The following is a 26,644-nucleotide window of genomic DNA, read 5'->3' as shown; positions in this document are numbered from 1 at the left end:
AGGGTAAGATAGGAGGCTTCTTTAGGCCTCAGTCCACCTATTTTAACCCCACCTTTTCCCAGAGTCATGCTGATTGATTGCACTTTTCCTTTAGGTAGCTCTTCATGGACCAACACTCTGATTTTCATTCTGTTATGTTTAATTGGGGCAGAGCTCCCACTGGAATGGAGAGAATGGAGGTTAACCGACAGAGTAGCACAAATTCCTACAAACAGCAGGTCCTCCATTGTGCTGGTCAGCTTTGTGTCACTGTGACCAAAATACCTGACAAGAACAACTTAGGATAGGGAAAGTTTATTTTGGTTCACAGTTTCAGAGATTTAGTTCGTGGTGGGTCAATTCCATTGCTCTGGGCCCAAGATAAGGCAGCACACTGTGGCTGAAGGGCTTGGTAAAGGGAAGCTGCTCAGGACATGGCAGCAGGAAAGCTTTCAAAGCAAAGGGGCAAAAGGGCCACAGGGAAAAATGAGCCCCCAGGGCATGCCCCCAATGACCCACCTCCTTCAGTCATGCCATACCAGCCTATAGTTACTACTCAGTCAGTCCATTCAAACTAGGATGGACTGCTTAGGTTACAGTTCTTCCAATCCAATTGTTTCACCTCCAAACATTCCTGTATTGACACAGGAATTTTTGGGGGACACCTCATATTTAAACCATAACATCAATAAAGATTTGTTGCTGGTGACATTTTCTTTCAAATAATTAACAAGTATTCTTTTTCTCGATTACTGAACTACTAGACCCTCATCTAAAATTCTCAACTGCAAAATTTATCACATAGTATGTTCCATAATTCATAAGGATGCTGTATGGTAAAATTCTTGACTGCTAATATTTTCATATACCATTTCACAATCATAATCATAACTAATCATCAAAAATACTGAAAAAAAAAACCTATAAACCTAATCTAATAATGAGAAAATCCTTAGACACCTCCATTGAAGGACATTCTATAAAATACCTCAAATCTGTCAAGGTCATCAACAAGAAATATCTGAGATACTCTGACAGCAAAGAGAAGCCTGAGGAGACATGATGAATAAATATAATATGGTATATAGGATGAGATCCTGGAAAAGGACAGCTGAAAAAAGTGTGGACATTACTCAATAATATACCAGTACCTGTTCCTTCATTATAATAATGTACTCTACTAATAAAAGATATTAATAGGAGAAGTTACAGAGATGAGGATGTAGCTCATTGGTAGAGCACCAGATTAGCAATTATGCGACCCTGAGTTCAATCCCCAGCACCACAAAAAAACAAAAAGAACAGCCCATCTGTCATCACATTAGACTCAGGATGCTTATAATGCCATTGTGAAAAATCAAGACCAAAAAATACTAACAGAAATTAGATGGCAAAATCTGAACCAGTAGTCCTTTTTATTTAAACAAAGAAATATGTCAAAAAAAAATTCTGCCAGATTGTAATCAAGCCTAAAAATACAATAATTCTCTGTAAGATCAACAATTCTGTAGATTTGCCACTGAGTGCTTTCCCAGGAGATTTAGCTGACATTATGTTCTTTTAAAATATCAATCTAATCCTTCTCCAGTAATTTCTCAACTGATGTCACAATTCAAGCTTGACTATCTTTAAAACTGAGTAAAATGGGCTGTCCAATGCTTACGAAACTAGGACTTGGAAAGATGTTCTGTGCCAGGTGCACTAAGGTTAAGAACAGGCAGCCAAACCCCAGTGAGATCTTTCTCCTCAAAAGCTAAAATTATTCTACACCATTTTGATGGCATTTAAAATGTATCATCTTATACAATCCATGATTTCTTCATACACAATAATATGCACACATACACACACGTTCAGCTCTAGGTGCCATGAAAATCAAGTGTATCTATTTCTTTGAACCCAAAGTGCCTCACGTTTTATTCTGAATGATGAACTACCAGCATACTGAAATGGCAACAACGAACTTAATCACAGATATATTTAAATTGAGGAGAAATTCACATAATATACAATTAACCATTCAAAATGTATAATTCAGTGGCATTTGGTACGTTCAGTGTCCTACAACCACCAAGTAATCATAGGTCCTTATCTTAGCAATAACTGAATTCAACTATTTCCCTCCTTGTCCTCTTCTGCATTAGCTAATAAACATCGATTTCCTTCCTTCCTTTTACTATACACTGGTTTTTCTCCTGAAATCATAATGTGATTAGTCTGCAGCTCTGCCAGTGGAAGGTAGATATGCACTCCGGTGATAGGAAGCATGCAGTCTCCTCCAGAGCAGTACTCCACGACACATGCCTCTAATTGCTTTAAAAAAACAAAAACAAAAAGTACCTTCTTACATTGAGTCAACATTTAGCCTCCACTGGGTTCACATGATGCCACCTCCAGTTTTCACAAACTGTAACTCAAACTATAACTCAGGCCAGTTATTTTAAGCCTCAGTTTTCCAATCTGTTAAAAGAGGGGAATGACCCTACTGTACAGGGTCACTGTGAGAACAAAGATCAAATGGAGCTCCAGTGTTTTCTCCCATGCTCTGCAAAACGCTGAGCCTGGAGATGAAATGGACTGGGTGTCTGCCTTTGCAACTACTGCTTTCCAGACCACTGGTCTCCTCCACTTTCTAAAAACCTTCAGTCCTTTTAATGTGTGTATAGTCTGATTAAGCCACTTTCCTTCCTCACTGCTATTACCAGTAGTCTTCCAGTGACCAGTCTAGCTTAATAATTGAAGATTTTAGCATCTCTCTCTCCCCCACCCTCTCCAGCCCATATCCTGCCATTGCTCTTGATGCCTTCTTTTGTATTCATGTAGAGGCTCCATGGAATACTCCAATCTCTCAGATTCTTGTCCTCTACCCAATTCATCCAATTATCCTCATATTTTAAATAATCCGTAAATTCTAAGCATTTCTACCTCCGACTATCGACCCTTCATCCTTCATCTAGATCACTTCCAGTACTTCAACCAATTTGTCTTCGCCATCAGAAATTGAAATTCATTGATTCTACTAGTTTTTCTTTTTTTCTTTTAAATTTTTGGTTGTAGATGGACACAATACCTTTTTTTTTTATTTATTTATTTTTATGTGGTGCTGAGGATTGAACCCATTGCCTCACACATGCTAGGCAAGCGCTCTGCCACTGAGCCACAATTCCAGCCCCCATGATTCTACTAGTTTTTCATTAATCTTCACTTCCTTTATGCCCTCATTTATTCAGCTTAGTGTCCAAGGTCTATCATTATAAATCAATTCTTTGGCCCTTTCTTCTATCCTCTTCTGCCTTTTGAATTCATCTGGCAAAACCCCAACTTTGATTAAATTAAACTCATTGCCTTCTCCATCTCTGTACCCAAGTAGCTAAACACAGCTAGAGAAGTACACTCAATGTGCTAAATGGGCTCCCTTTAAAACCAAAGTATGGTCCTCAGACCAGCAGCCTCAAGATCATCTGGAGCCATTAGAAGTGCAAATCCCCAGGTTCCAACCCAGACTAGTAATTCAGATGCTCTCAGGGTATGGAATAACAGTTTTATACCAAGCCATTCAGCTGATTTTGATACAGGATTAAGGGTGAAAAAAATACCAGTATGGTCAATTCACTTTCTCTTCTTCTAGAGAGCTATTCTGCACTTTCTCTTTTCTCCTTAAAATTTACATATCCCAGAACCAGGCATAGTGGCACGTGCCTGAACTCCCAGTCACTCAGGAGACTGATGTGGGAGGATCACAAGTTCAAAGACAGCTTCAGCAGCTTAGTGAGGCCCTACGTAATGTAATTATCTCAAAATAAAAAATAAAAAGGCCTGGGGATGTTGCTCAGTGGTTAACTGGCCCTAGATTCAATCCCCAGTACAAAAACATAACAAAACAAAAACTTATATATTCCCTTCACCTTCTTGACAACTGGCTAATGGCTCTACTGAAAAACAGATGCAGAGGACAATTAATTCATCCTCCCATCACCAAATTTACCAAATTATTCTGTAACTATTCCTATTCCCTGCCTTTCATTTTAAGAACACATGCACAGAGCTTCTTCCTGAGGCCAAACCATTCACATGAACACTGGGTTCCAATATCTCTCACTAACCAAAGGGTTTTGTAGCTGCTATTGGCTCTTATACAGTCACAAATTTTCCTACAGCACATGAATATGCTAAATACTTCCCATCTCAAAATAAAAAACACTCCCCTTGATTTTTCATTTTTTTCCAGCATTAGTAACATTCCTTTGCTTCTCTGTACAGAAAAAATTCACAAAAGTGGTCTTTAATTCTTGTCTTAACTTCCTCACTCCCATTCTCCCCTTAACCCACTCCCTCCACACCACCAAAACGGCTCTTGTAAATGTCATCAGTGAGTTCCTAGCGGCTAAATTCAGCACTCCTTTCTTAGACCTCACCTTACTCAACCCATCAGCAACATGAAATTAAGTGATAATGCCTTTCAAGATCATTAAATTTACTTTGGTTTGGGGATACCACATTCTCTTAGATTTCCCCCAACCCCATGAGCTACCCCTTTTCTTCTTCTCTATATCCTCCTCCTCTTAAATGTTGAAGCGCCTTGAACGAAATCTGGAAGGTAGAAGGGGTGGTGGTGATTCTTCCTGTAGCAGTAACAGGTTCTCTCAAGTGTGAGATTTTCAAATAGACAGTGTCCTCACTCGTGTCTGGGAGTGTGGGATGACTATTTCACAAAGAGCAGTTTTGTAATCACCGATTCAGAGCTGTGGTGGGCTAACCTTGAATCTAGCGGTAGTGTGTACCTGAACCCTAGTAGCAGCCTTCCAACTTCTACTTCTCCAGCCTCATGATGATTTTATAAATACCTAATTTCCAATGTTAAACCTCTGATTAAAATAAATAGAGTGGTTTATATGTCCAAGACTGAACCTACACTGATAAATCTTCCAGATTCATACGTCTGGTACCAACTGGCCAGACAAAACGGTGCATCTAAGTATCTTTTCAGTACCTCCGATATCATAAATAATGCGTATCTTAAATCTATTATGTCCCAAACACACTCCTGATTCCCTATTACCTACTCCCTCAGCCCTCTCAAGGAATCATGAAGTAACTGTTTACACATACGCACCACCACAATTCACCTACTCAGGCTAGATAACATGGGAGTTATCCTTAAGTCCAATTTCCCATACATACCCACCTCTAACCATTAGCAAGTACAGTTAGCTCTATCTTCAAGATATGTCAGGAATCTGACCATTTTCTCTTAGTTACCTGAACTGCTACTAGGCCAGCCTAAGTCACTCTCATCTCCTGTCTGAACTATTGCAATAATTTCTTAACTGATCTTGTTACTCTATCTCAGCCCAGTCTATTCTCCATATGGGATTCTTCCCATTCCTCACCCTGTGCATTTTTAGTGCTGGAGATCAAACCCAAGGCCTTGCATGTGCTGAGCATTCACTCAGCACGAGTGCTACTGAGCTACATCCCCAGCACCAGAAACATTTTCTGTAAGTAAAATTCTAATTCTAATACTACCTTGCTTAAAACCCTCAAACAGCTTCCTATCATGCTTGGGAAAAAATTTAAAACTCTACACAATCTGTCCTATGCCAGCTTTGCTCACTGTGCTCAAACTACACTGACCCCCCTAGCTACACTGTTCTTCCAACAAACCAACTTCACTCCCACCTCAGGGCTTTTATACTTGTGATCTCTTCTCTCTGGAATTTTTTCTTCTAGATGTCCCTACAACTTACTGCCTTGTCTTTTTCAAGTCTTTATTCAAATATTTTCTTCTCAATGAGGTCTTCCCTGGTCTAAAATAACATCCTTCCATCCTCAGTAATCTCCATCTCCCTTCTCCTGTTTTATTTTCTTCATAGCACTTATCATTAGTGAAAAAATAAAATTCTGAATTTCCCACTAAAATGTCAGTTTCACAAGGATGGGAACTTTTCTTTCTACTTTAAGATATATGAAGGTTCTGGTGCATAACAAACACTAATAAACATAACTATCTTAATATCCTCTACTCTGAGGAACAACATATCTATAGTCTTTTTCTCTTCCAAATTCCATCCTTTCCAAATTCTATAGAATGTGGGTGGCAACTTGGGTAAAAGGAAAGAAAACAGAGTCATAAAATCCTGCTTCTGTTATAATGCAATCCTTAAGCAAGTCAATTCACCTTTCTGAATATCAGCTTCCTCAATGGCAAAGTAGAGATAACAAAAAATGGCAGCAATCCCAGAGGACTGAATAAGATAAAATGTGCAAAGGACTTAACTGGGAGAGAGCACAGACTCAATACATGTCTTTTATATTGTTATCCAAAACTTTTTGCCAAATTAAGTAACTACTTAAAGACAGCAATCATGTCCACAAAGTCCTTCCTTCTCCATGCTAAATATCCTCTCTTCCCAACTAGTCCTTATATGGCTGCTGTAAAACTATTCACCATCTGGGCTACCTCCTCTGTCTTTTTCTCATCAAAGTAAACTAGGATTCCAACAGAATATTCCAAATATGATCTAATGAGCACAAAGTCCAAGAAGACTATTACTTCACCTAATCTGGACAACATTTTAATTAATGCAATATAAGACAATCTTAGTTCCTTTTTTAATGCTGCTCAGTCAATTTCTTGGCTTACACTGAACTGTTCATAAATTTCAATCTCCAGATGTTTCTCCATAAACTGTTTAAGGCCAATTCCCTCACAAGGCTCAGAACTGACTCTGTCACTATAACCAAAGAAATAGAAAATCAGTGCTACTGTGGAAAAGTCATTTTACCTCTAAGATTTTATGCTTGTTGTACAGGTCAGTTTTAAGGAACAGAAAGAAGCCAGAGAACAGTTAGGGATGCCAACTAAAGAAAAATCACTGTGTCCAAACACTTCAGACTTAAAATACTGAGGGAAAAGATAAAAGAACCACGGGTCATACTCCTCAATGGCAAAACAATTGAACTTAGTGAACATCTCTTCCAAGAGGGCAAGGCAAAGATGAAGGTGTCTAGCACAGCCTATTATGAAAGTCTCCCCTGTGCAGGTGCCATGAGACTCTGAGAAATACCTGGCTCATTTTCTGCTCAGGTGCAAAACCAAAAACATTTTACTGGGAGAGATATAGGTGCCATTAGGCAGACTCAACAAAAGAAAGAATTTCTCCATATGATTTGAACATGTATGATGGACAAAATTTTGCCACAAGATAGATCTGGACTCTACATGACTTACTAGCTGAATTCCTTGGGATCAAGGTGCTCAACTTCTCCAAACTTCAGTCTGCTTACCAGTACAACAGAATTATAATAATTGCATGGCTTTTATGAGTATTACAAAAAAATGTGTATGTTACATTTTCCACCTTGAAGTACTTTTTGTATTTTAGATGCCCAAATATTACTTTCTTTCTGCAACCACTGTGTAGGCCCTTTGTAGAAAAAGAAGGAATTCTGACTTATTCTTAGAACATGAAATATTTAGAAATTATTATTCACTTCTCATGAATGAAATACTCTTTGCTTACTGTATCTGTTAATCTAAAATATAAGTCCCCAAAGTAAGAATCTGGCTTCGCATGTTAATAGAGTATTTCCAGTCATAAAAAAATCAACTGTAAGAATAAGATTATTATAAAGCCTACTCTAAATAGATAAAATATGTTGAATCTTGGATTTTCTTCAAAGCTGAAACATTCACCTTTACAACAAAGCTTAGTACAAGGGTCAGGTGATACCTTGATGCACATAATATATTAATTCTCCTAAAATCTCTGATAAGTTCTCTTAATAAAACAGCATATAAAAATCAAGCTATGGGTGGGGTATGTGTTTAATGGTAACTGGTTATTTTTATTGGCATAGACATCAGGGTGAAATCACTAACCCTTGGAAAGTTGCCGTGGAACATGCCTGGCACCAGTGGGAATGTAGAAGTTACAAGGCAGCTATGAGGGGTGTGATGGCAAAGCCTTAATTTGCAGTGACATCTTAAACAAAGCAGCCTTAGTAAAGTAACCCTGTGAATCCAAGCCAGAATTGAAGGACAGGGGCAGACTGAGAACATCTCTTGGGCAGAAGACTATTCATACTCTTAACTGCTGTCAGAGAGGATTTTAACTTCTTTAAGGCTGATTTTATTATTCTTCATTCACCATTTTAACAATTAAAAATTAATTTTTGCTCTAAGCCAGGAGTTCTGAACACTGTTTTGGGAAAGGATCATTTAAATCACCTACTGTTTCCACATTCAGTAAATAATAAAATAGACTTGGCAGTGTGAAAAGCTCACAAGAGGTCCTAGTTGAAGACTAGGAGATCTATCAGAAAGCCTTGACTATTGGTTCTTTCCTTTAACAATTTAATATACATTGCTTTTGCATGACTTTTTAAAAAAATTGTTCTAATTTGTTATATATGACAGTAAAAGGCACTTTAATACATCATACATGAATGGAGTATAATTTCTCATTCTTCAGGTTGTATATGATGTAAAATCACACTGGCCATGTAGTCATATAGTACGTACAGTAATAATGTTGAATTCATTCTGCTATCCTTCTTACCCCTAAACCCCTCCCCTCCCTTTACTCCCCTCTACTAATTCAAAGTAACTCTATTCTTCCCTGTCCATCCACCCCCCTTATTGTAAATTAGTGTCCGTATATCAGAGAGAACATTCAGCCTTTGGTTTTTATGGGGATTGGCTTATTTCACTTAGCACGATATCCTCCAACTCCATACATTTACTGGCAAATGCCATAATTTCATTCTTCTTTAAGGTGAAGTAATAGTCCATCGTGTATACACTTTTTCCATTCATCTGTTGAAGGGCACCTAGGTTAGTTCACTTAGCTATTTTGAATTGAGTTGCTATAAACAATGATGTGGCTCTATCACTTTAGTATGCTGATTTTAAGTCCTTTGGATATAAACTAAGAAGTGGAATAGTCAAATGGTGGTTCTATTCCAAGTGTTTTAAGGAATCTCCATACTGCTTTCCATAATGGTTGCATCAACTTAGTCCCACCAACAATGTATGAGTATACCTTTTCCCCACATTCTCGCCAACATTCATTGTTGCTTGTATTCTTGATTGCCATTCTGACTAGAGTGAGATAAAATCTTACAGTACTTTTGATTTGCATTTCTCTAATTGCTAGAGATGTTGAACACTTTTTCATATATTTGTTGGTTGATTGTATATCTTCTGTGAAGTGTCTGTTCAGTTTCTTGGCCCATTTATTGACTGGATTATTTGTTTTTCTGGTGTTAAGTTTTTTGAGTTCTTTATATATCCTGAAGATTAATGAATGCTCTATCTGAGGTGCAGGTGGTAAAAGATTTTTTCCCATTCTGTGGCTCTCTCTTCACATTATTGTTTCCTTTGCTGAGAAGAAGCAAAGTTTGAATCCACCCCTTTTACTGATTCTTGATTTTACTTTAGGAGTTTTGTTGAGGAAGTCAGATCCTAGGCTGATATGGTGAAGATTTGGGCCTACTTTTTCTTCTATTAAGTGCAGGGTCTCTGTTCTAGTGCCTGAGTTGAGTTTCATGCAGGGTAAGAGACAACTTTGAGTTGAGTTTCATGCAGGGTAAGAGACAGGGGTTTAATTTCATTTTGTTATGTGTGGATTTCCAATTTTCCCAGCACCATTTGTTGAATAGGCTATCTTTTCTCCAGTGAATGTTTTCATAGACTTTGTCTAGTATGAGATAACTGTATTTATGTGGGTTTGTCTGTGTCTTCTACTCTGTACATTTTTGTTTTGGTGCCGATACCATGCCATTTTTGTTATTAAGACTCTGTGGTATGGTTTAAGGTCTGGCATTGTAAAGCCTCCTGCTTCATTCTTCTTGCTAAGGATTGCTTTGGCTATTGTGGGTCTCTTATTTTTCCAAATGAATTTTATGAATGCCTTTTACAGTTCTATGAGGAATGTCATTGGGATTTTAATAGGAATTGCAGTAAATTTGTATAACACTTTTGGTAGTATGTTCATTTTGACAATATTAATTTTGCCTATCCAGAAGCATGGGAGGTCTTTCCATCTTCTAAGGTCTTCTTCAATTTCTTTTTTTAGTATTCTGTAATTTTCCTTATTTTTTGAGGCAATTGTGAATGGGGTAGTATTCTTTATTTCTCTTTCAGTGGCTTCACCACTGATGTATAGAAATGTGTTTAATTTATGGGTGTTAATTTTATATCCTCCTATTGTCTGAATTCATTTATTCTACAAGTTTTCTGGTAGAATTTTTTGGATCTTGTAAGTATGTCATCGGCAAGTAATTTGAGTTCTTCATTTCCTATTCGTATCCCTTTAATGTCTTTCTCCTACTTAATTGCTCTGGTAAGAGTTTCAAGGACGATGTTGAATAGAAGTGGTGAAAGAAGGCATCCTTGTCTTGTTCCAGTTTTTAGAGGGAATGCTTTCAATTTTTCTCCATTTAGAATGATATTGGCCTTGGGTTTAGCATATAAAGCTTTTATAGCATTCAGGTATGTTCCTATTATTTCTAATTTTTTTAGTGTTTTGAACATGAAGGGGTGCTATATTTTGTCAAGTGCTTTTTCTGCATCTATTAAGATGACTATATGATTCTTATTTTTAACTCTATTGATGTGATGAATTACGTTTATTGATTTCCATATGCTGCAACAACCCTGCATCCCTTGGATGAACCCCACTTGACTGTGGTGCACTATCTTTTAAATATGTTTGTGTAATGCAATTTGCCAAAAATTTATTGAGAATTTTTGCATTCATGTTCATCAGGGATATTGGTCTGAACTTTTCTGCATGACTTTTTCATTAGCGGGTACTTCATCCAAAATGAAATAATCAGATAGTTTATATTAAAAATATAACATAATTACCACAGAACATATCCAAGGTTAGTGTTTTATTTTTAGAAAGGTGATAAAAGATCTATCAGCTTAAACAGTTCATCAAAAACTGTTATTCAGTTATCATCTAATCAGATTGTATGTTACCCATGGTTTATTCATTCATTCAACAAATATTTACTGAGCATCTACTCTAAGCTACATCGGTGTTATATTTTAGGAACAAAACAATGGTACACTACAGATTATAAGAGCTATATATATGTGTAGTTAAAATGCTTGATTCTCATTCTGAGAAACATTTTAAGGCAAAAAGTATCTCAAATACTTTATTTTAGTTCACACACACAAAAAGGTATCCTGTCAGCACTGGGGATGTAGCTTGGTGGTAGAGTGCTGGCCTAGCATGTACAAGCCTCTGGGTTCAATCCCCAGAACTGAAAAAAAAGCAATACTGTTTAAGAAGAGTTCATAATATAATGATATTTCTAACTGAAATACTAAAGTGGTTTCTAAGCCAAAATAAAAAAAAAAATGCTACAAATTTTTAAATGATTAAGAGAATTATAAAACTGCATTCATTATTACAACAATTATGAAAATCCAGAGGAAAGAGACAATTTCCTACCAAAAATAACTTGCCAACAATAAACCTAGGAAAAAATGGATATAGCAATAGTATCACAGAGAATGGAAAATGATTAACCATTACAAAAAGCACTTCACTTAAATGATTTAATAGTTAAATTCTGACATACCTTTGAAGAACTGAAAACCCCCTAAATTATTTAATCTGTTTCATATGATAAAGATGCTAATTCTTAACAAATATAGTGCTAAATGCTAGGTTCAAGCACTGTACTAAACACTTTAATGTGTTTAATCCTCCCAAACAAGGATTAAACAAATACAACAAGGTAGATGCTATTAATAACATCATATTAAAACAACAACTACTATCTATTAATACCAACACTACACAATAGTCTTGCTTACAGAAATGATCAAAAGAACAACGTATAACTAATTAGTAATACAATATCAGGAAATTTCACATGCTTACTATTTAAACTACAAATAACGAAAAAAATATAATATTAGAGGAAAAGCATTTTAAAAACTCAGCATCCATTCCCAGTAAGAGAATTAACAAAGATTTAAAACATTTTTCAAAATCAACAGAAATTATTCTGTATAGCTAAATATTGAGCTAAATATTTTTAGTTAAAATAAGAAACTAGAGTCCTTACTATGACCATTAGTTTTCAAGATTATTTTCAAAGTTCTAGAACGTTTAGCAACTATAATAAGACTAGAAAATCAGTATAAATGTTGGAGGAAAATGTAAGTTGTCTGTCCTTTTGGTAATGATGATATAAATACCAAGTGTATGCCAAACAAAAATCAAGAGAACATGCCTTGGAAAACTGGGTTTGAGGGCTGAGAATGTGGCTCAGTTGTAGAACATTGCCTACCATGTATGAAGCCTTGTGTTCAATCCCCAGCACTGCAAAACAAGCAACAAAGAAAAAAACGTGCTACATCCACACAATGGAATAATTAAAAAAAGAATAAAAGAGAAAACTGGGTTTGATCCCCAGCACCACAAAAAAAAAAAGTAACAACAACAACAACAAAATAATTGGATATAATCATCACATATAAGATTTTCTTAAAATTATAAAATTATAGCTTTCCCCTATAGTAGCACAAGAATAGAAATGGATGACATTTTATACAAAACAGTGTAAAATCTATACTATATTTAAGAACAAATTTGATAGAAAGGCTGATGATCATATGAAGAAAACTACAAAATATCATTGAAGGAATAAAATATAAAATAAACAAATAAAAAGCTATACTATGTTCCTGGATGGGAATGCTAATATAAAAATTATAGCTCTCCCAAAATGAATATAAAAATAAAATTAATAGAAAAATTTCCATTAAAATTCCAATATGATTGATATTTTAGAACAGAATAAAGTAAACTTAAAGTTCACATGGAAGAATAAAGTCTGAAAATAGCCCAAAGAGTATAAGAAGAATAACAAGAGGGGGACTTGTCTTAACTTGATCTTGAAATACACCAAAACACACTACAATCAAGTCAATTTGAAATTGGTAAAACAGATGAAAAGATCAGCAAAATAAAAAAGAAAATTCAGAAATACATTTATGTATATATGAGCTTTATACGTGACAAAGGAGATATTTATTTTTGGTGGGAAAAGAAAGATTCTGGCACACTAGATTTATCTGTGAATGAATTAACCTCAGTCTCACAAGATATGAAATATCTACACAATATATTTAAGAATTCCAAATTATATTAAAAATTTATTAACATACTATAAATTTAAAAAAACTTAGAAAATGTCTGTACACTCAAAGTATAAGAGACATCTCTTAAATATAAGAATGCCCAGAAGTTATACAATAAAAAGCAGAATTATACAATAAAACAAATACTAACTTTTTGCATAATATCATGAGTCAAGAAGTAACTGATAGATTTGGTTAAAAAAAATCAAGGACTCATAAATTTATGAGAAAAAATGCAAGTAATTCCATTTTTTTAAATAGGTAAAGTATATGAATAGTAAAACTCACAAGAGTATGCGAAAAGGCTAACAAACTTTAGAAAAGATATTCAATTTAACTTGTTGCTAAAACTAAGTACTCTGTACCAAACTAAGAAAAATCAAAGTAACATGGATATGTCATTTAAACCCATCAGATTAGTAAAAATCACACAAAAAACATGAAATCTCCTGCCATCAGAGATTCAGGGCAAAATGTAATGCCATACATTTGTGCCATCTGGGCTAACAATCTGGTATCTCTTAAAAATTAAAACTATTTTGGTACCAATACCATGCTGTTTTTGTTACTATTGCTTTGTAGTAGAGTTGAAGATCTGGTATTGCAATACCCCCTGTTTCACTCTTCCTGCTAAGGACTGCTTTAGCTATTCTGGGTTTCTTATTCTTCCAGATGAATTTCATAATTGCTTGCTCTATTTCTGTAAGGTACGTCATTGGGATTTTAATTGGAACTGCATTGAATTTGTATAGCACTTTAGGTAGTAAGGCCATTTTGACAATATTAATTCTTCCTATTCAAGAACATGGAAGATCTTTCCATCTTCTAAGGTGTTCTTTAATTTCTTTCTTTAGTGTTGTATAGTTCTCATTGTAGAGGTCTTTCACCTCTTTTGTGAGATTGATTCCCAAGTATTTTATTTTTTTCCAGGCTATTGTGAATGGGGTAGTTTTCCTAATTTCTCTTTCTGAAGATTCATCACTTATGTATAAAAATGCATTGGATTTATGAGCATTGATCTTGTAACCTGCTACTTTACTGAATTCACTTATGAGTTCTAAAATAGAAAGGTAGATCAATGGTACAGAATAGAGGACACGGACACAAACCCAAATAAATACAATTTTCTCATACTAGACAAAGGTGCCAAAAATATGCAATGGAGAAAAGATAGCCTCTTCAACAAATGGTGCTGGGAGAATTGGAAATCCATATGCAACAGAATGAAACTAAACCCATATCTCTCACCATGCACGAAACTAAACTCAAAATGGATTAAGGACCTCGGAATCAGACCAGAGACCCTGCATCTTATAGAAGAAAAAGTAGGTCCAGATCTTCAACATGTCGGCTTAGGACCAGACTTCCTTAACAGGACTCCCATAGCACAAGAAATAAAAGCAAGAATCAATAACGGGGATAGATTCAAACTAAAAAGCTTTCTCTCAGCAAAGGAAACTATCAGCAATGCGAAGAAAGAGCCTACAGAGTGGGAGAATATCTTTGCCAATCATACTTCAGATAGAACACTAATCTCCAGAATCTATAAAGAACTCAAAAAACTCTACTCCAAGAATTCAAATAATCCAGTCGACAAATGGGCTAAGGAAATGAATAGACACTTCACAGAAGAAGATCTACAAGCAATCAACAAACATATGGAAAAATGTTCAATATCTCTAATAATAAGAGAAATGCAAATCAAAACCACCCTAAGATTCCATCTCACCCCAATTAGAGTGGCGATTATCAAGAATACGAGCAACAACACGTGTTGGCGAGGATGTGGGGAGAAAGGTACACTCATACATTGCTGGTGGGACTGCAAATTAGTGCAGCCACTCTGGAAAGCAGTGTGGAGATTCCTTAGAAAACTTGGAATGGACCCGCCATTTGACCCAGCTATCCCACTCCTTGGCCTATACCCAAAGGACTTAAAATCAGCATACTACAGAAATACAGCCACATCAATGTTCATAGCTGCTCAATTCACAATAGCCAGACTGTGGAACCAACCTAGATGCCCTTCAATTGATGAGTGGATAAAGAAGCTGTGGTATATATATACAATGGAATATTACTCAGCCATAAAGAATGATAAAATTATGGCATTTGCAGGCAAATGGATGAAATTGGAGAATATCATGCTAAGTGAGATAAGCCAATCTCAAAAAGCCAAAGGAAGAATGATATCGCTAATAAGTGGATGATGACACATAATGGGGGGAGGGAAGGGTTAGTGTTAGGGTTAGAGTTAGGGTTAGGGAGGGAGGAAAGTATGGAGGAAGGAAGCACTGTATAGAGGGAAAAGAGGGGTGGGAGGGGTGGGGGGAAGGGAAAAAATAACAGAATGAATCAAACAACATTACTCTATGTAAATTTATGATTACACAAATGGTATGCCTTTACGCCATGTACAAACAGAGAAACAACATGTATCCCATTTGTTTACAATAAAATTAAAAAAAAATTAAAACTATACATGCTATGACTCAGAAATCCCACTCCTGGGATTTTAATCCACAGAAATAAAAGATCATAAAAATAAAGGGATATGTGTATATATTTAATGCAGTATTGTGTGTCCTGATAAAAGAAACTTTTAAAAAACTGAGCCAGGGTAAATATTAAAAGCCTATCAATAGATTAATGGTTGAATAAATATGGTTCCACTCTGCTTAAAAGCCATTTAAAAGAATGAATTGAAGGAATCTGCATGTGGAATGTTGAACAATAGTAGAGTCATGTACTGTACATAATTTCCACTTCAACTTTGTAAAATAATAATTAAAACCATATACATGCACACACTATATATACAATTGCTATGATACACATAGAAACCATTGGGAAAAATTCGGATAGATACAGATAAACTAGAGATTGCTAACATGGGTGAATGGATGGCTGGGGGTCATGTGAACACGTACTCTGTGTTTGGGTGTTTGGGGGCAAGGAACTGGGAAGAAGAATTTAAGGAAGAAGAAAAGTCAGAAAGTAAAAGGAAGGGGAAGGAAAAAAGTCTTCACCTAAAATCACCCTACCATTTGTTTAAGTCTATTTTTGTAAAAATGTGTATATGTGCCTTTAGTACATGTATGCAAATATAAATATATCTATAAAGAAAGAAAAGAATGAGTAAGAACAAAATGTGCTTATACATAAATAAAAATTTTGTTTACACAAAACTCACATTAAGTTTTCTCTTAGATTTTGCTTGAAAACCTTTCTAAACTTATGTCCCTGTTTTCTTACAAAAGCTCTAATAATCACAGTTTTCTATTTTACTGATAACTTGACATCAATATGACATAATGGAAAAATGCATATGCACTGGAGCCTGGCAGGCCTTTATTCAAACTTGCTTCAACACTTACTCATCCTACAGGCCCAGGCAAGTCTTCTCACTTTCTAAGCCTCAGTTTCCTCATCTGTTATATGCAGATAGCAGTAGTGAAACCCAACACTGTACACTCCATAATTCTCATCGCTAATTTGAGCCATGAACTGAACTGGAGGTGTGCTTGGGTAAACAACTGAAGCTCACATACCAGAGCAAGCTAGCTAAGCTTTTTTACTCAGTCTGCCTCTCTTACAGTTGAATTATTTCACCCCTCCCTTCTTTTACATGAAGTAGTGAGATAAATCTGTATAAGAATCCAAACATACTGACTACAAAGGTAGGACAGCAGCTAATTATGATTTCACTCAACTATATCCCAGAGTCAAACAGTGTATTATAAAGAGAGCAAACTGTCAACTTCCACTTCTTGCTGTCAGTGTGTCTACCTTAAAAATATTCCTCCTAATTCCTCATCTAACATTTTAAGTAAGCACAAGACACTGGACAAGAGCTTAGACTACTATAAAAAGAAAAGTACATGAGTTTTGTTATATAAACTTTGTGACATCTTTTGCTTTCAGAAGACTTCTTAACTGTGTATAGTTATAATTATCACTTAGAGGGAGACCATTCGGCAGGAAGAAAATGAGAATCAAAACTGTCCTGCAACCTGAATGTTGGTTATCACATTCATAATTTAAAGATTATAAATGTAGTTAATGTCATTATACTTCTCATTCCACGAGTTTTCTAAAATTACCCTAAAAATAATTTATTTCTTGCTAGCAGCTCCCCTTTAAGATAGAAAGTTTGTAATTGAAAGTATTTCTATCAAAGTTAGGGGAGGGCAATTTGCCTCTAGACAGGCAAATAAAGATCTTCCAGAAAACCCTATGTAAAGGGTAAGATTAAAAGCCACAAAATCCTGAAAACCTAACCAGATGTTGCATGAAGGGAAGGGGAAGAAAAATGCAGTTGAAAGTTCACAGGCTGCATTTTCAACACTTTCTAGATAATAGCCTAGGATTTTTTTACAGCTCTCATTTTGCCAAATGGAAACCAATAACAAGAATAACAAAACCTTCGCCCTCTATAACCAGAAGAAAGTTCAGTTTGATCAAAAAAAAAAAAGCATTTATTATCAGCTTAATATATCTGATCCACATTGAGACAGGACTAATAATAGAAAGATCAGTTAAACAAGCAGCTCTCCATTTAGGGATGTTGGGATAAAGGAGAGAGCAGTGAAGAACTAATTATGACACATTATCCAAAAATGATAGCTATCAATTATTGTGGTGGGGTGGGAGGATGGGAAATTAGACAATAGTTCCTATAGGAGTGTTGAACAAAGTCCTTTGAATACCACATGAAGAAGTGTGAGCTTTATTCTGAACATGATGGCTTGAAGATTTCTAAGCCAATGATTGAGTGACAAAAACTGATGTATCTTTTAATATCACTCTGGCTGCAATGTGGCAGCTGAACAGCACCAGAGCAGTATAGACGATTACAAAGTTATGAACTGTGCTGGTTAAGAAGAAGGTGTCTGGGGCTAGACTAGGTTTGAATACAGGCTTCACTCTAACTAGTTGTGTGACCCTGAATAAGCCACATAACTGTTTTGTACCTAATTTACTCAGCTGTAAATAGGAAGAGGAATAGTTCTTCCTGCTTAGGGATATTGTGAAAAATAAGAGATAATTACTATAAGGCATTTAGAGGAATTCCGGGCATAAGTAAATGCTGAATAAATCACAGCATGTAACTGCATGTAACAAAAACTGGAAGTAGGGAGACTGTTTAGGAGATCAAGAAATAGCATAGGAAAATAAAGGTGAAAACAGAGAAGGGTAGATGCATGAGCCATCATGCCAAAGACTCAAGAGGAATTTATAACTGAATAAATAAGTCACTGAAGGAAGGAGAGAGAAATGAAAAATGACTAAGATTAATTACTAGAGCTTAGGTGCCTGGGATGATGCCGATACCATCAGACAAACCAGAGAACAGAAAAGGAAGAGGCGGATTAAGCCAATGAGTGCGACTCACGTCAGGATTGAGGTTCCTCAAGGACACGAAGGTACAAATGCTCAATGGTCACTGGAAAATACATACCGGGAATCCAAAAGAGCAGGAGGGACTAGGGATTGAGATTCAACGTCTCTAACATTTGGATATGCTGGCTGAAGCTGTAGCCACAGAAGAAAGTACCCAGGAAGAAAGCGTAACACAGAAGAGTCCTAAAACCACTAGAGCCAAAGGAACCCCAACAATTCATCAAGAGGTGCAAATCAAACAGGAGAGGAGAAAATATAACCACACGGAACAATCCCTTCCTTTTAGAGCTTTCAGTATCACTGGTAAGAAAAGATACACACGCATTAAACATTTTTATTATGGCTATTTAGGATTAATTAAGAAAATTGAAAGCAGAAGTGGCAAACAGAATGGCAAGAAGACAAAGGGAAATTATACTGAAAAAATTAAAAAGCTAATGGTAACAAGAAAAAGGAACACTGGTTGAAAGGAGAAAGCTAATTCCAAGATGAGGAAAATAAAGGGAATGAAGAAAACTATTATTCACTGAATATCTACATATGCAGTAACTGTCCTTGGAGATTTCAAACATTTTGCCTTATTTAATTCTCACCTATTCCCAATTCTATGAGATAAATAGCATTTCCATTTTACTAGAGGTGTCCCTAAGTTAAGTGACTTACCCAAAGTCTTGCATCCAGTCTCCTTGCACATGGCAGTTTCAGAACTGGAACCTAGGTGAAAGGACCACAGCCCTTGACTTTTCCACCATACTTTCACTTATTAAACTGGCAAAAGCAAGACTCTTCCAAAGGAAAAGAAAAGAAACCAATAATAACCATATTAGGAGAAAATCAGAACAATCATTACTTGTCTCACTACCATAGAGTTACCTCTTTTGGAAAGTATAAAAGGGAAAAAAATGAATTTTTTAACACCAAAAAATTCTCTTTCAATCCCAAAAAACAAATATAATTAGTGATGACCTTAAGCTTTCATTCTCCTCCTCAGCTTCCCCTGCACTGCCATCGTTATGGATTCTAGACTGTAACCCAACATGCTTCTCCCGCTCTCTTCACAGTGTTTCAGTAGCTCCCAATCACCAATGAGATTTAAAAAAAAAAAAAAGAAGACATTATCTAATAAGCCTACATTCCTCAAACTAGAAGGAATAGTAATATTTTAAAAAAATCAACTTCTGAAAAAATGCCCATTTTATAGCGCAGTATAACACTGTTTTATATTCCATTGAAGTCCCCTAATTTTCTCACCCCTAAAATTGTAAAACAAATTAAATTTCAAATGCCAGTTAAGGAACAACATTGACACCTTGTGGTGAACATCCTAAAGTACCAAATATAGTAACAAGTAAGATGGCTCCTAATTAAATGTCAGTGTACCTGAAAACAAATCTTTAATCCATAAATTTTCAAGGGTTAAGAAGCAAAAGTTCAACTACCACACACACATTCAATGTAAATCTAGAAAGAGTTGCTAACACTTTAGCAACACTGGGATAAGCCTAAATTTCTAACTATGGGCCAAAGGATCAGAATAAAATCTCAGATAATTGTTTTTCTAAAACAGTACAATGCATCCATATAAAGGAGATTAATGTCCTGAGTTTAGCTGCTCCAAAGTCCTTGCTTCATCAAGTTTCCTATTTTTTGTGACATTCACACATAACATTCACACATATATTAGAGGGAATATATAAATACCAGAGGCACAACAGTACAGCAAGAGTTATTAATTAGAATATACTCTAAAAAAAAAGAAAAGAACAGTAGACCTGGGATCTCATCCTGACCCAACCAGCACTGAGAATTTTAGAGTTAAGTGATACTAAAGAACTCAGACTCTGTGTGTTTTCACATAAAATTATAGATCAGATAGCAGCAATTTTATAAACCAAGAAAACAAAATGTTTATTATTTTTTTTTAAATGACAGGAACAATGTTGCCTACCTAGAGAGGAAGCAGTAAACAATTTAATGTGATAGGTGCTTCTGTTTTCCAGCAAGCACTTTACATCTATCATGGCAAACATTATGGGAAGTTGGGCATGATGACACACATCTGTAACCCCTCAGCTCAGGAGGCTGAGGCAAGAGGATCACAGGTTTGAAGCCAGACTCAGTAACTTAGACTATAAGCAATCTAGTGAGACCTTATTTGAAAATAAAAAATAAAAAGGGATGGGAATGCGGTTCAGTGGTTAAGTGCCCCTGGGTTCAATCCCTGGTCCTACCTCCACCCTCCCCCGTCCCCAGCAAAAAACAGAGAACATTTAATAGAGCAGATGATGGGTACTCAATACTAACTTCTGAGATAAAGAACTAGCACAAGAAGTTGCATTTTATTAACTATGACAAGTACAATTTGAAGTTCCTAGTTATCCCTGAGTTCAGGCAGATAAACAGAGAACTGATCTGTTTCAGGAAAAGCATTATCTGTCTTATTAGCTATAAGTGAATTACACAATGGTGGTGAGAAAACCACTGTTTATAAAACAATTTGAATTACTAACATATCTCAGGAATCCAGAAGGCACTCTAGAAATGAAACCCCCAAGAGTCAAATCATTCCAAGATCAATGCTAAATAACCAACTATCAAGTTAACCTGATGATTTTACATTTATGGAAAGCACTGTGTTTTCAGAAAATTTCCTCAGTCATTATGTTATGTGCATCTTATAAGCATCAGTCTAGAAAGATGAGACTATGGAGAGATGCTGGTCAGAAAATCTTCAAACCGATCTGCAGTCTGGCTCTTGCTATGTACACTGAGATAGAGAAATCGACACCTCTTGGCCTCAGCTTTTATGCTTAAGACAAGAGTTATGATCTCTGATATGTGAATATACAAAGGTTCTAAGAAAATAAAATAATGGCTGTGAAAATGCTTGGATATTACGCAAATTTATAACATCACTGCTTTTATTTTTTTGAAAAATCAGAGAAGTTAAATGAATTGGGATTAATAAGGTAAAGGCAGGTTGAAGTTAATCACAGCATTCTGTATTATGCCACGGGGCTTCACAAGATCCCACAGTCATTCTCCATCTCCATATCCCACAGTGTGCCAAGACCTATAAACTATCTTCTTTTAGCCTCTATGATGCTACACTATTCTATATCCTCCTCTTCTCCCTGACTTAGGATATTTTCTTTTAATTCTACTGGTTTCTCTAATATGATCCCATGATCTCACACCTAGAAAACATATTTAAAACAATTATATCTTATCTACCTTTAACTAGGGAACACAGAGGTTGAGAAATAATAGCAACTTATTCATATTTTCAATTAGTTTTAGACATTCCTGTTTTCAATACTTAAAATTCACTACGTCCCAAACTGAATAGACTAAAAAATATGTATATATTTTTACAACTCCTGCTTTCTATCTCTACCTCTAATTACTAAATCTTGTCTGTTCTATTACATATTATAAGCAAAGTGAAGGCATTTCCTAAATATGAATCAAAAGTGATCTTAGTAAAAATCACTGTCCCCTAGGAGTAATTTACACAATTCATGTGACCAGATTCTATATCATCATGTATAATATCCAAGTTTCACAAAGAAAAGGCTAATTTTATGATGTTTATAAAAAAGTTCTTTCTCCAATCATCCTTATGGATTCTTCCTCTAGTAGATACATAGAGGATATCTAATGGTCTGAAATTTATGATGTGTTATATAAACATTAGAAAAATAATGCCAAAATCAAATTTCAATGAGCAATCTGTCTGAGTAGTAGGGTGAGCAAAGATTGAGTGTTGCGGTTAACTTTATTTTAAAATGCATTTATTTTGGTCGCTTACCCCCTGGGAAAACGTCCTTGATAAACTACCACATTGAAAATCAAAGCCAAATTTTAAAATCTTTCAAAATTAAGCCCAGACATTATAAAAATACAGAGCTGAAGCATTTAAGCCTCTGAGCATTAGATTCATGTAAAGCTCCTTTGGCTTGCCAAACATGATTCCTTTAAGATGAACATCAGGTCAAAACTCTGGAGCCGTTGGAGGGCTTTTCTAGTTAATGCTATGGCTATTAAGATTTTGATAAGTCTAACTTTTGCACTTCTGGTTGCTGCTCTTCAGAGTACAGAAGACTAGCAAATAGTTCATGTCCCTGTTTTAAGATCACTGGTTCCAACCACTCTCCCTCACTGTCCAGAGGAGGGTAAAGGCTTTCCAAAGACTTTGCGAGAAAGAAGTAAACTTCAATCACTGAAGTTTTCACTAAAAAAATGCTAAGCCTGAGTAACAGCTACTAACACTTCTATACATTCTTTCACACTGAAATGTCACAAATTCAAAATGAGAAAGATTCTTAAGAACTGGGGGGAACTCTATGAAGTTTCTTACCGTAACAAAGAGAAGACATCATAAGAATTGCGAACACAGTTCTGATCCACCTGAAGAAGAATATTCTTCTGAGCATTTGAATAACCCTGAAAGAAATTAATCAACAAGTAATCGGAATGAAACAAAATCAAATCTGTACACAAGTTAATTATGTTTGCCTTTTTAAAAAATATGACTAATAAACTCCTGAGTTTATTTAAAATTTTAGAGATTCTACAAAATTAAGTATGATTTCTATGTAACTTTCAAGCAAGTGAATTTGAAACAAATTTCTTCCCCAGTTTCCCACAGAAACAATGTTTCATATTGTAATTGTGGTGAATGTCCCCAAAAAGTTTCAGAAGTCCTTTTAACATATGATGTGACTGAAGAAGAGTATTAACAGTAATATTTCAACTATGCCTCGCCATCATGTATAATGTTTGTATGAAGAAAAGGAATTCCAAGTTCTAAACAGGAATGTAATATATTTCCACTCAGAGGTACAAAGGAGCAAGGAAAGGTTTCTAAAAAGAACATAGTAGAATGAATTGGACATAACTTTCCTATGTTCATATACGAATACACAACCAGAGTAACTCCATATCATTTTCAACCACAAGAATGGAATCTAATAAAATAAGTTATATCCCACATACATATGTCAATATGCTCTCTACTGTCATGTATATCTAAAAAGAACAGGGAATGGGGTTGTAGCTCAGTGGTAGAGCACTTGCCTAGCATGCATAAGGCACTGGATTTGATCCTCAGCACCATATAAAATAAATAAATAAAAGTATTGTGTTCATCTACAACTAAAAATTTTTAAAAAAAATAAAAAAAGAACAAGTAAAAAATAATTTTAAAAAAAGAGAACATAGCACAATTCCATAAGAGAAGGGCAGTATCAGTGTCATCTAAATACTAATTAAGAAAAAAAAACTCTAGACCCAAGACCCAGGCCATCAGGTTTCCAGTTTGAGCCCTTAATACACCAGTTTCATAATCTTAAGTAAGCTCTCTTAGTTTAATATTGGTTTCTTCCCCTGTAATATGGAAATTATCAGGCAGTATTTACCTAATAAATGTGGGAAGAAGAATTAATAATTTTTAAATGAAAACACTATATAAGTGCTTGCTATAATGCTATTATAGACATTTTTTAAAGATTATGTTACTCAGAGAAAAAGAGAAAGGAAAAGGGGGCAAATGGAATTCTGTCTAAATAGAAGAAAGATCAGTGGAACAGATTAAGGAGATTGATGGAGACAGAAGAGAGAAGGAAAAGGAAAGAACAGTAAAATGAATCTGACCTAACTTTCCTATGTACACATATGAATATGCATCAGTGAACTCACCATGTGTACACCCACAAAACATTAATTTAAAAAAATACAAGTAAACAGCAGAAAGATCAGAGAGGGAAGGGAACAGGGAGAAGAAGGGGGAAGGAAGGGAAAGAGGAAGTACTGGGAGCTAAATTAGAGCAGATTATATTCCATGCTTTTACAATTATGTCAAATGGATCCTAATGTTAAGTATAACTAAAAAGAACCAATAAAAAAATGTGGAGTTAGAAAAAATTCATAACAGATCAAAAATAAAAAGATTATGTAGCTCAAACAGTAAAAGAATATTAGAATAATGTTACTAATGAATGCATGCTAATAAATTGGACAACTCAGATTAGACAAACTCCTTGAAAAAATAGATTGTGAAAACTCACATATTACAAAACAAGAATATCTGATTAGTCCTGTATCTATTTTTTAGTGAATAATTAAAACTCTCCCCCCTCCTCTCTCTCTCTCTCTCTCTCACACACACACACACACAGAGTCTATATCCAAAAGGTTTCACTGATGAATTCTATCAAACATTAAAGAAAGAAAGAATATCAGTTTCACAAAAGCCCTTCCTTCAGGAAACAGTCAAGGAGGAAACAATTTAAAACTTATAAGATCAGAACTACTAATACCCAAATTTGACAATCACATGCACACACACACAAACGGAGGAAATCTCTCATGAATAGAGACACAAAATCCTTAGCAAATGTTAGCAAATTGAACCACCAATATATTAGAAGGATAAGAAAAAAATTTAACACATATATCTTTATTAATTTGATTTATCTAAGAATGTCCGATTGGTTTAGTATTTAAAAATCAGATGAATACATGAAACAATCATCATAAATCTATTGTGATGAACATAAAATTATAAAAAGGCAATCTGTGATACTAACTTAAAGGTGGGAATATGGAGCTAAACAGGGAAGTTTCTGTATGTATTAAAACTAAGCTGGTTATCAATTTGAACTAGAGTATTATAAATTAAGATGTTAACTATTTCCCAAGGCAACCACCAAGAAAAAAACTAAAAGACATACTAAAAGAAATGAAAAAGGAATTAAAATGTTACATGAGAAATTATCTAACATAAGGGAAGTTGATGATGAATAAAATGAGGAACAAAAAAGATAACAAATACCAAGCTCTTCCGGGGACAGTGTCTAGAGGCACTCAGAATGGTCCGGCATTTGACATACTGTTGTAGGCTTTCCTACAATACAGCCTCTAACAAAACTAGGTTGTCCTGAACCACTGGTAATAGAATTATTTACCTTTATGCAAAGAAGGTTGGGAAAGCACCAAAATCTGCATGTAGTGTGTGCCCAGGCAGACTTCGAGGGGTTTGTGCTGTGAGACCCGAAGTCCTTATGAGATTGTCTAAAACAAAAAAACATATCAACAGGGCCTATGGTGATTCCATGTGTGCTAAATGTGTCCGTGACAAATCAAGGGTGCTTTCCTTTTTGAGGAACAAATCATGAAAGTGTTGAAGACACAAGCACAGTCAGAAAGCTAAATTTTAAAAAATGAAGCTTGAGTAATAAAAAGTCAAAAGGCTTAAAAAGAATGAGAAAACAAATACAAAATTGCAAAAGGCCTTCTGTATCTACAATTACATTAACTATAAAATGATTATACACTTCAATTAAAATGCAAAGACTGAACGTGGTACAGTGGTACACACCTGTATTCCCAGGTACATGGGAGACTGATGCAGGAGGATGGCAAGTTCAAGGCCAGCCTCAGCAATTTAGTGAGATCCTGTCTCAAAAAGGGGTGTGACTCAATGTAAAAGTGCCCTTGGGTTCAACATCCAGTACTGAAATTGGGGGGGAGGCAGATTGGCAGGATAGATTTTTTTTTAAAAAAATGATCCACTATAAGCTGTCTACAAGAGACTTACTTTAGAAACAAAACAGACTGAAAATGAGGTGGCAAGTGGGTAATTCAGTGGTGTAAGCATGCACTGGGCTTAATCTCCAGCACAAAAAGAAAAAGTCCATCAGTGGGGTAGGGTGGCACACGCCTGTAAACCCAGCAATGAGGGCAGGAGGATCACAAGTTCAAGTCCAGCCTCAGCAACATAGCAAGGCCCTGTCTCAAAAGAAAAATACAAAAGGACTGGAGATGTAGCTCAAATATAAAGTGCCCCTGGTTCAATCCCAATACCAAAAAAATAAAATAAAGGCAGAAATAGATGGAGAGAAATCAACAACTTTTCTTTAAAAAATTTTTATTTGTTCTAATTAGTTGTACATGACAGCAAAATGCATTTATACATTTTGATAGATCATACAAAATGGAGAGTAATCTCTCATTTTTCTGATTATATATATTGTAGAATCACATCAGTCATGCAGTCATATATGTACGTGAGGTAATAAGATCTATTTC

The 26,644-nt window shown here is 35.4% G+C and overlaps 1 protein-coding gene and 1 pseudogene across 4 annotated transcripts in view; one reads left to right on the top strand and one right to left on the bottom strand.

The window, feature by feature from the left end:
* UVRAG (UV radiation resistance associated) overlaps window positions 1-26,644 on the bottom strand; it is a 330,550-nt gene that overhangs the window by 223,535 nt on the left and 80,371 nt on the right. For all 3 annotated transcript variants that reach the window (XM_079105194.1, XM_079105195.1, XM_079105196.1), the window contains one exon: window positions 22,914-22,999. In XM_079105194.1, the coding sequence (XP_078961320.1) occupies window positions 22,914-22,999 (86 nt within the window). The remainder of the gene's footprint in view (window positions 1-22,913; window positions 23,000-26,644) is intronic.
* Window positions 23,006-26,635, top strand: LOC306640725 (large ribosomal subunit protein eL34-like; annotated as a pseudogene). The gene has a single exon. The product of its transcript is annotated as a large ribosomal subunit protein eL34-like (transcript).

The sequence above is a fragment of the Sciurus vulgaris genome, assembly GCF_902686455.1.
Source record: "Sciurus vulgaris genome assembly, chromosome: 11".
Lineage (NCBI taxonomy): Eukaryota > Metazoa > Chordata > Mammalia > Rodentia > Sciuridae > Sciurus > Sciurus vulgaris.
The sequence above is the reverse complement of the archived record's forward strand: the minus strand, read 5'-3'. Positions and strand labels throughout refer to the sequence as shown.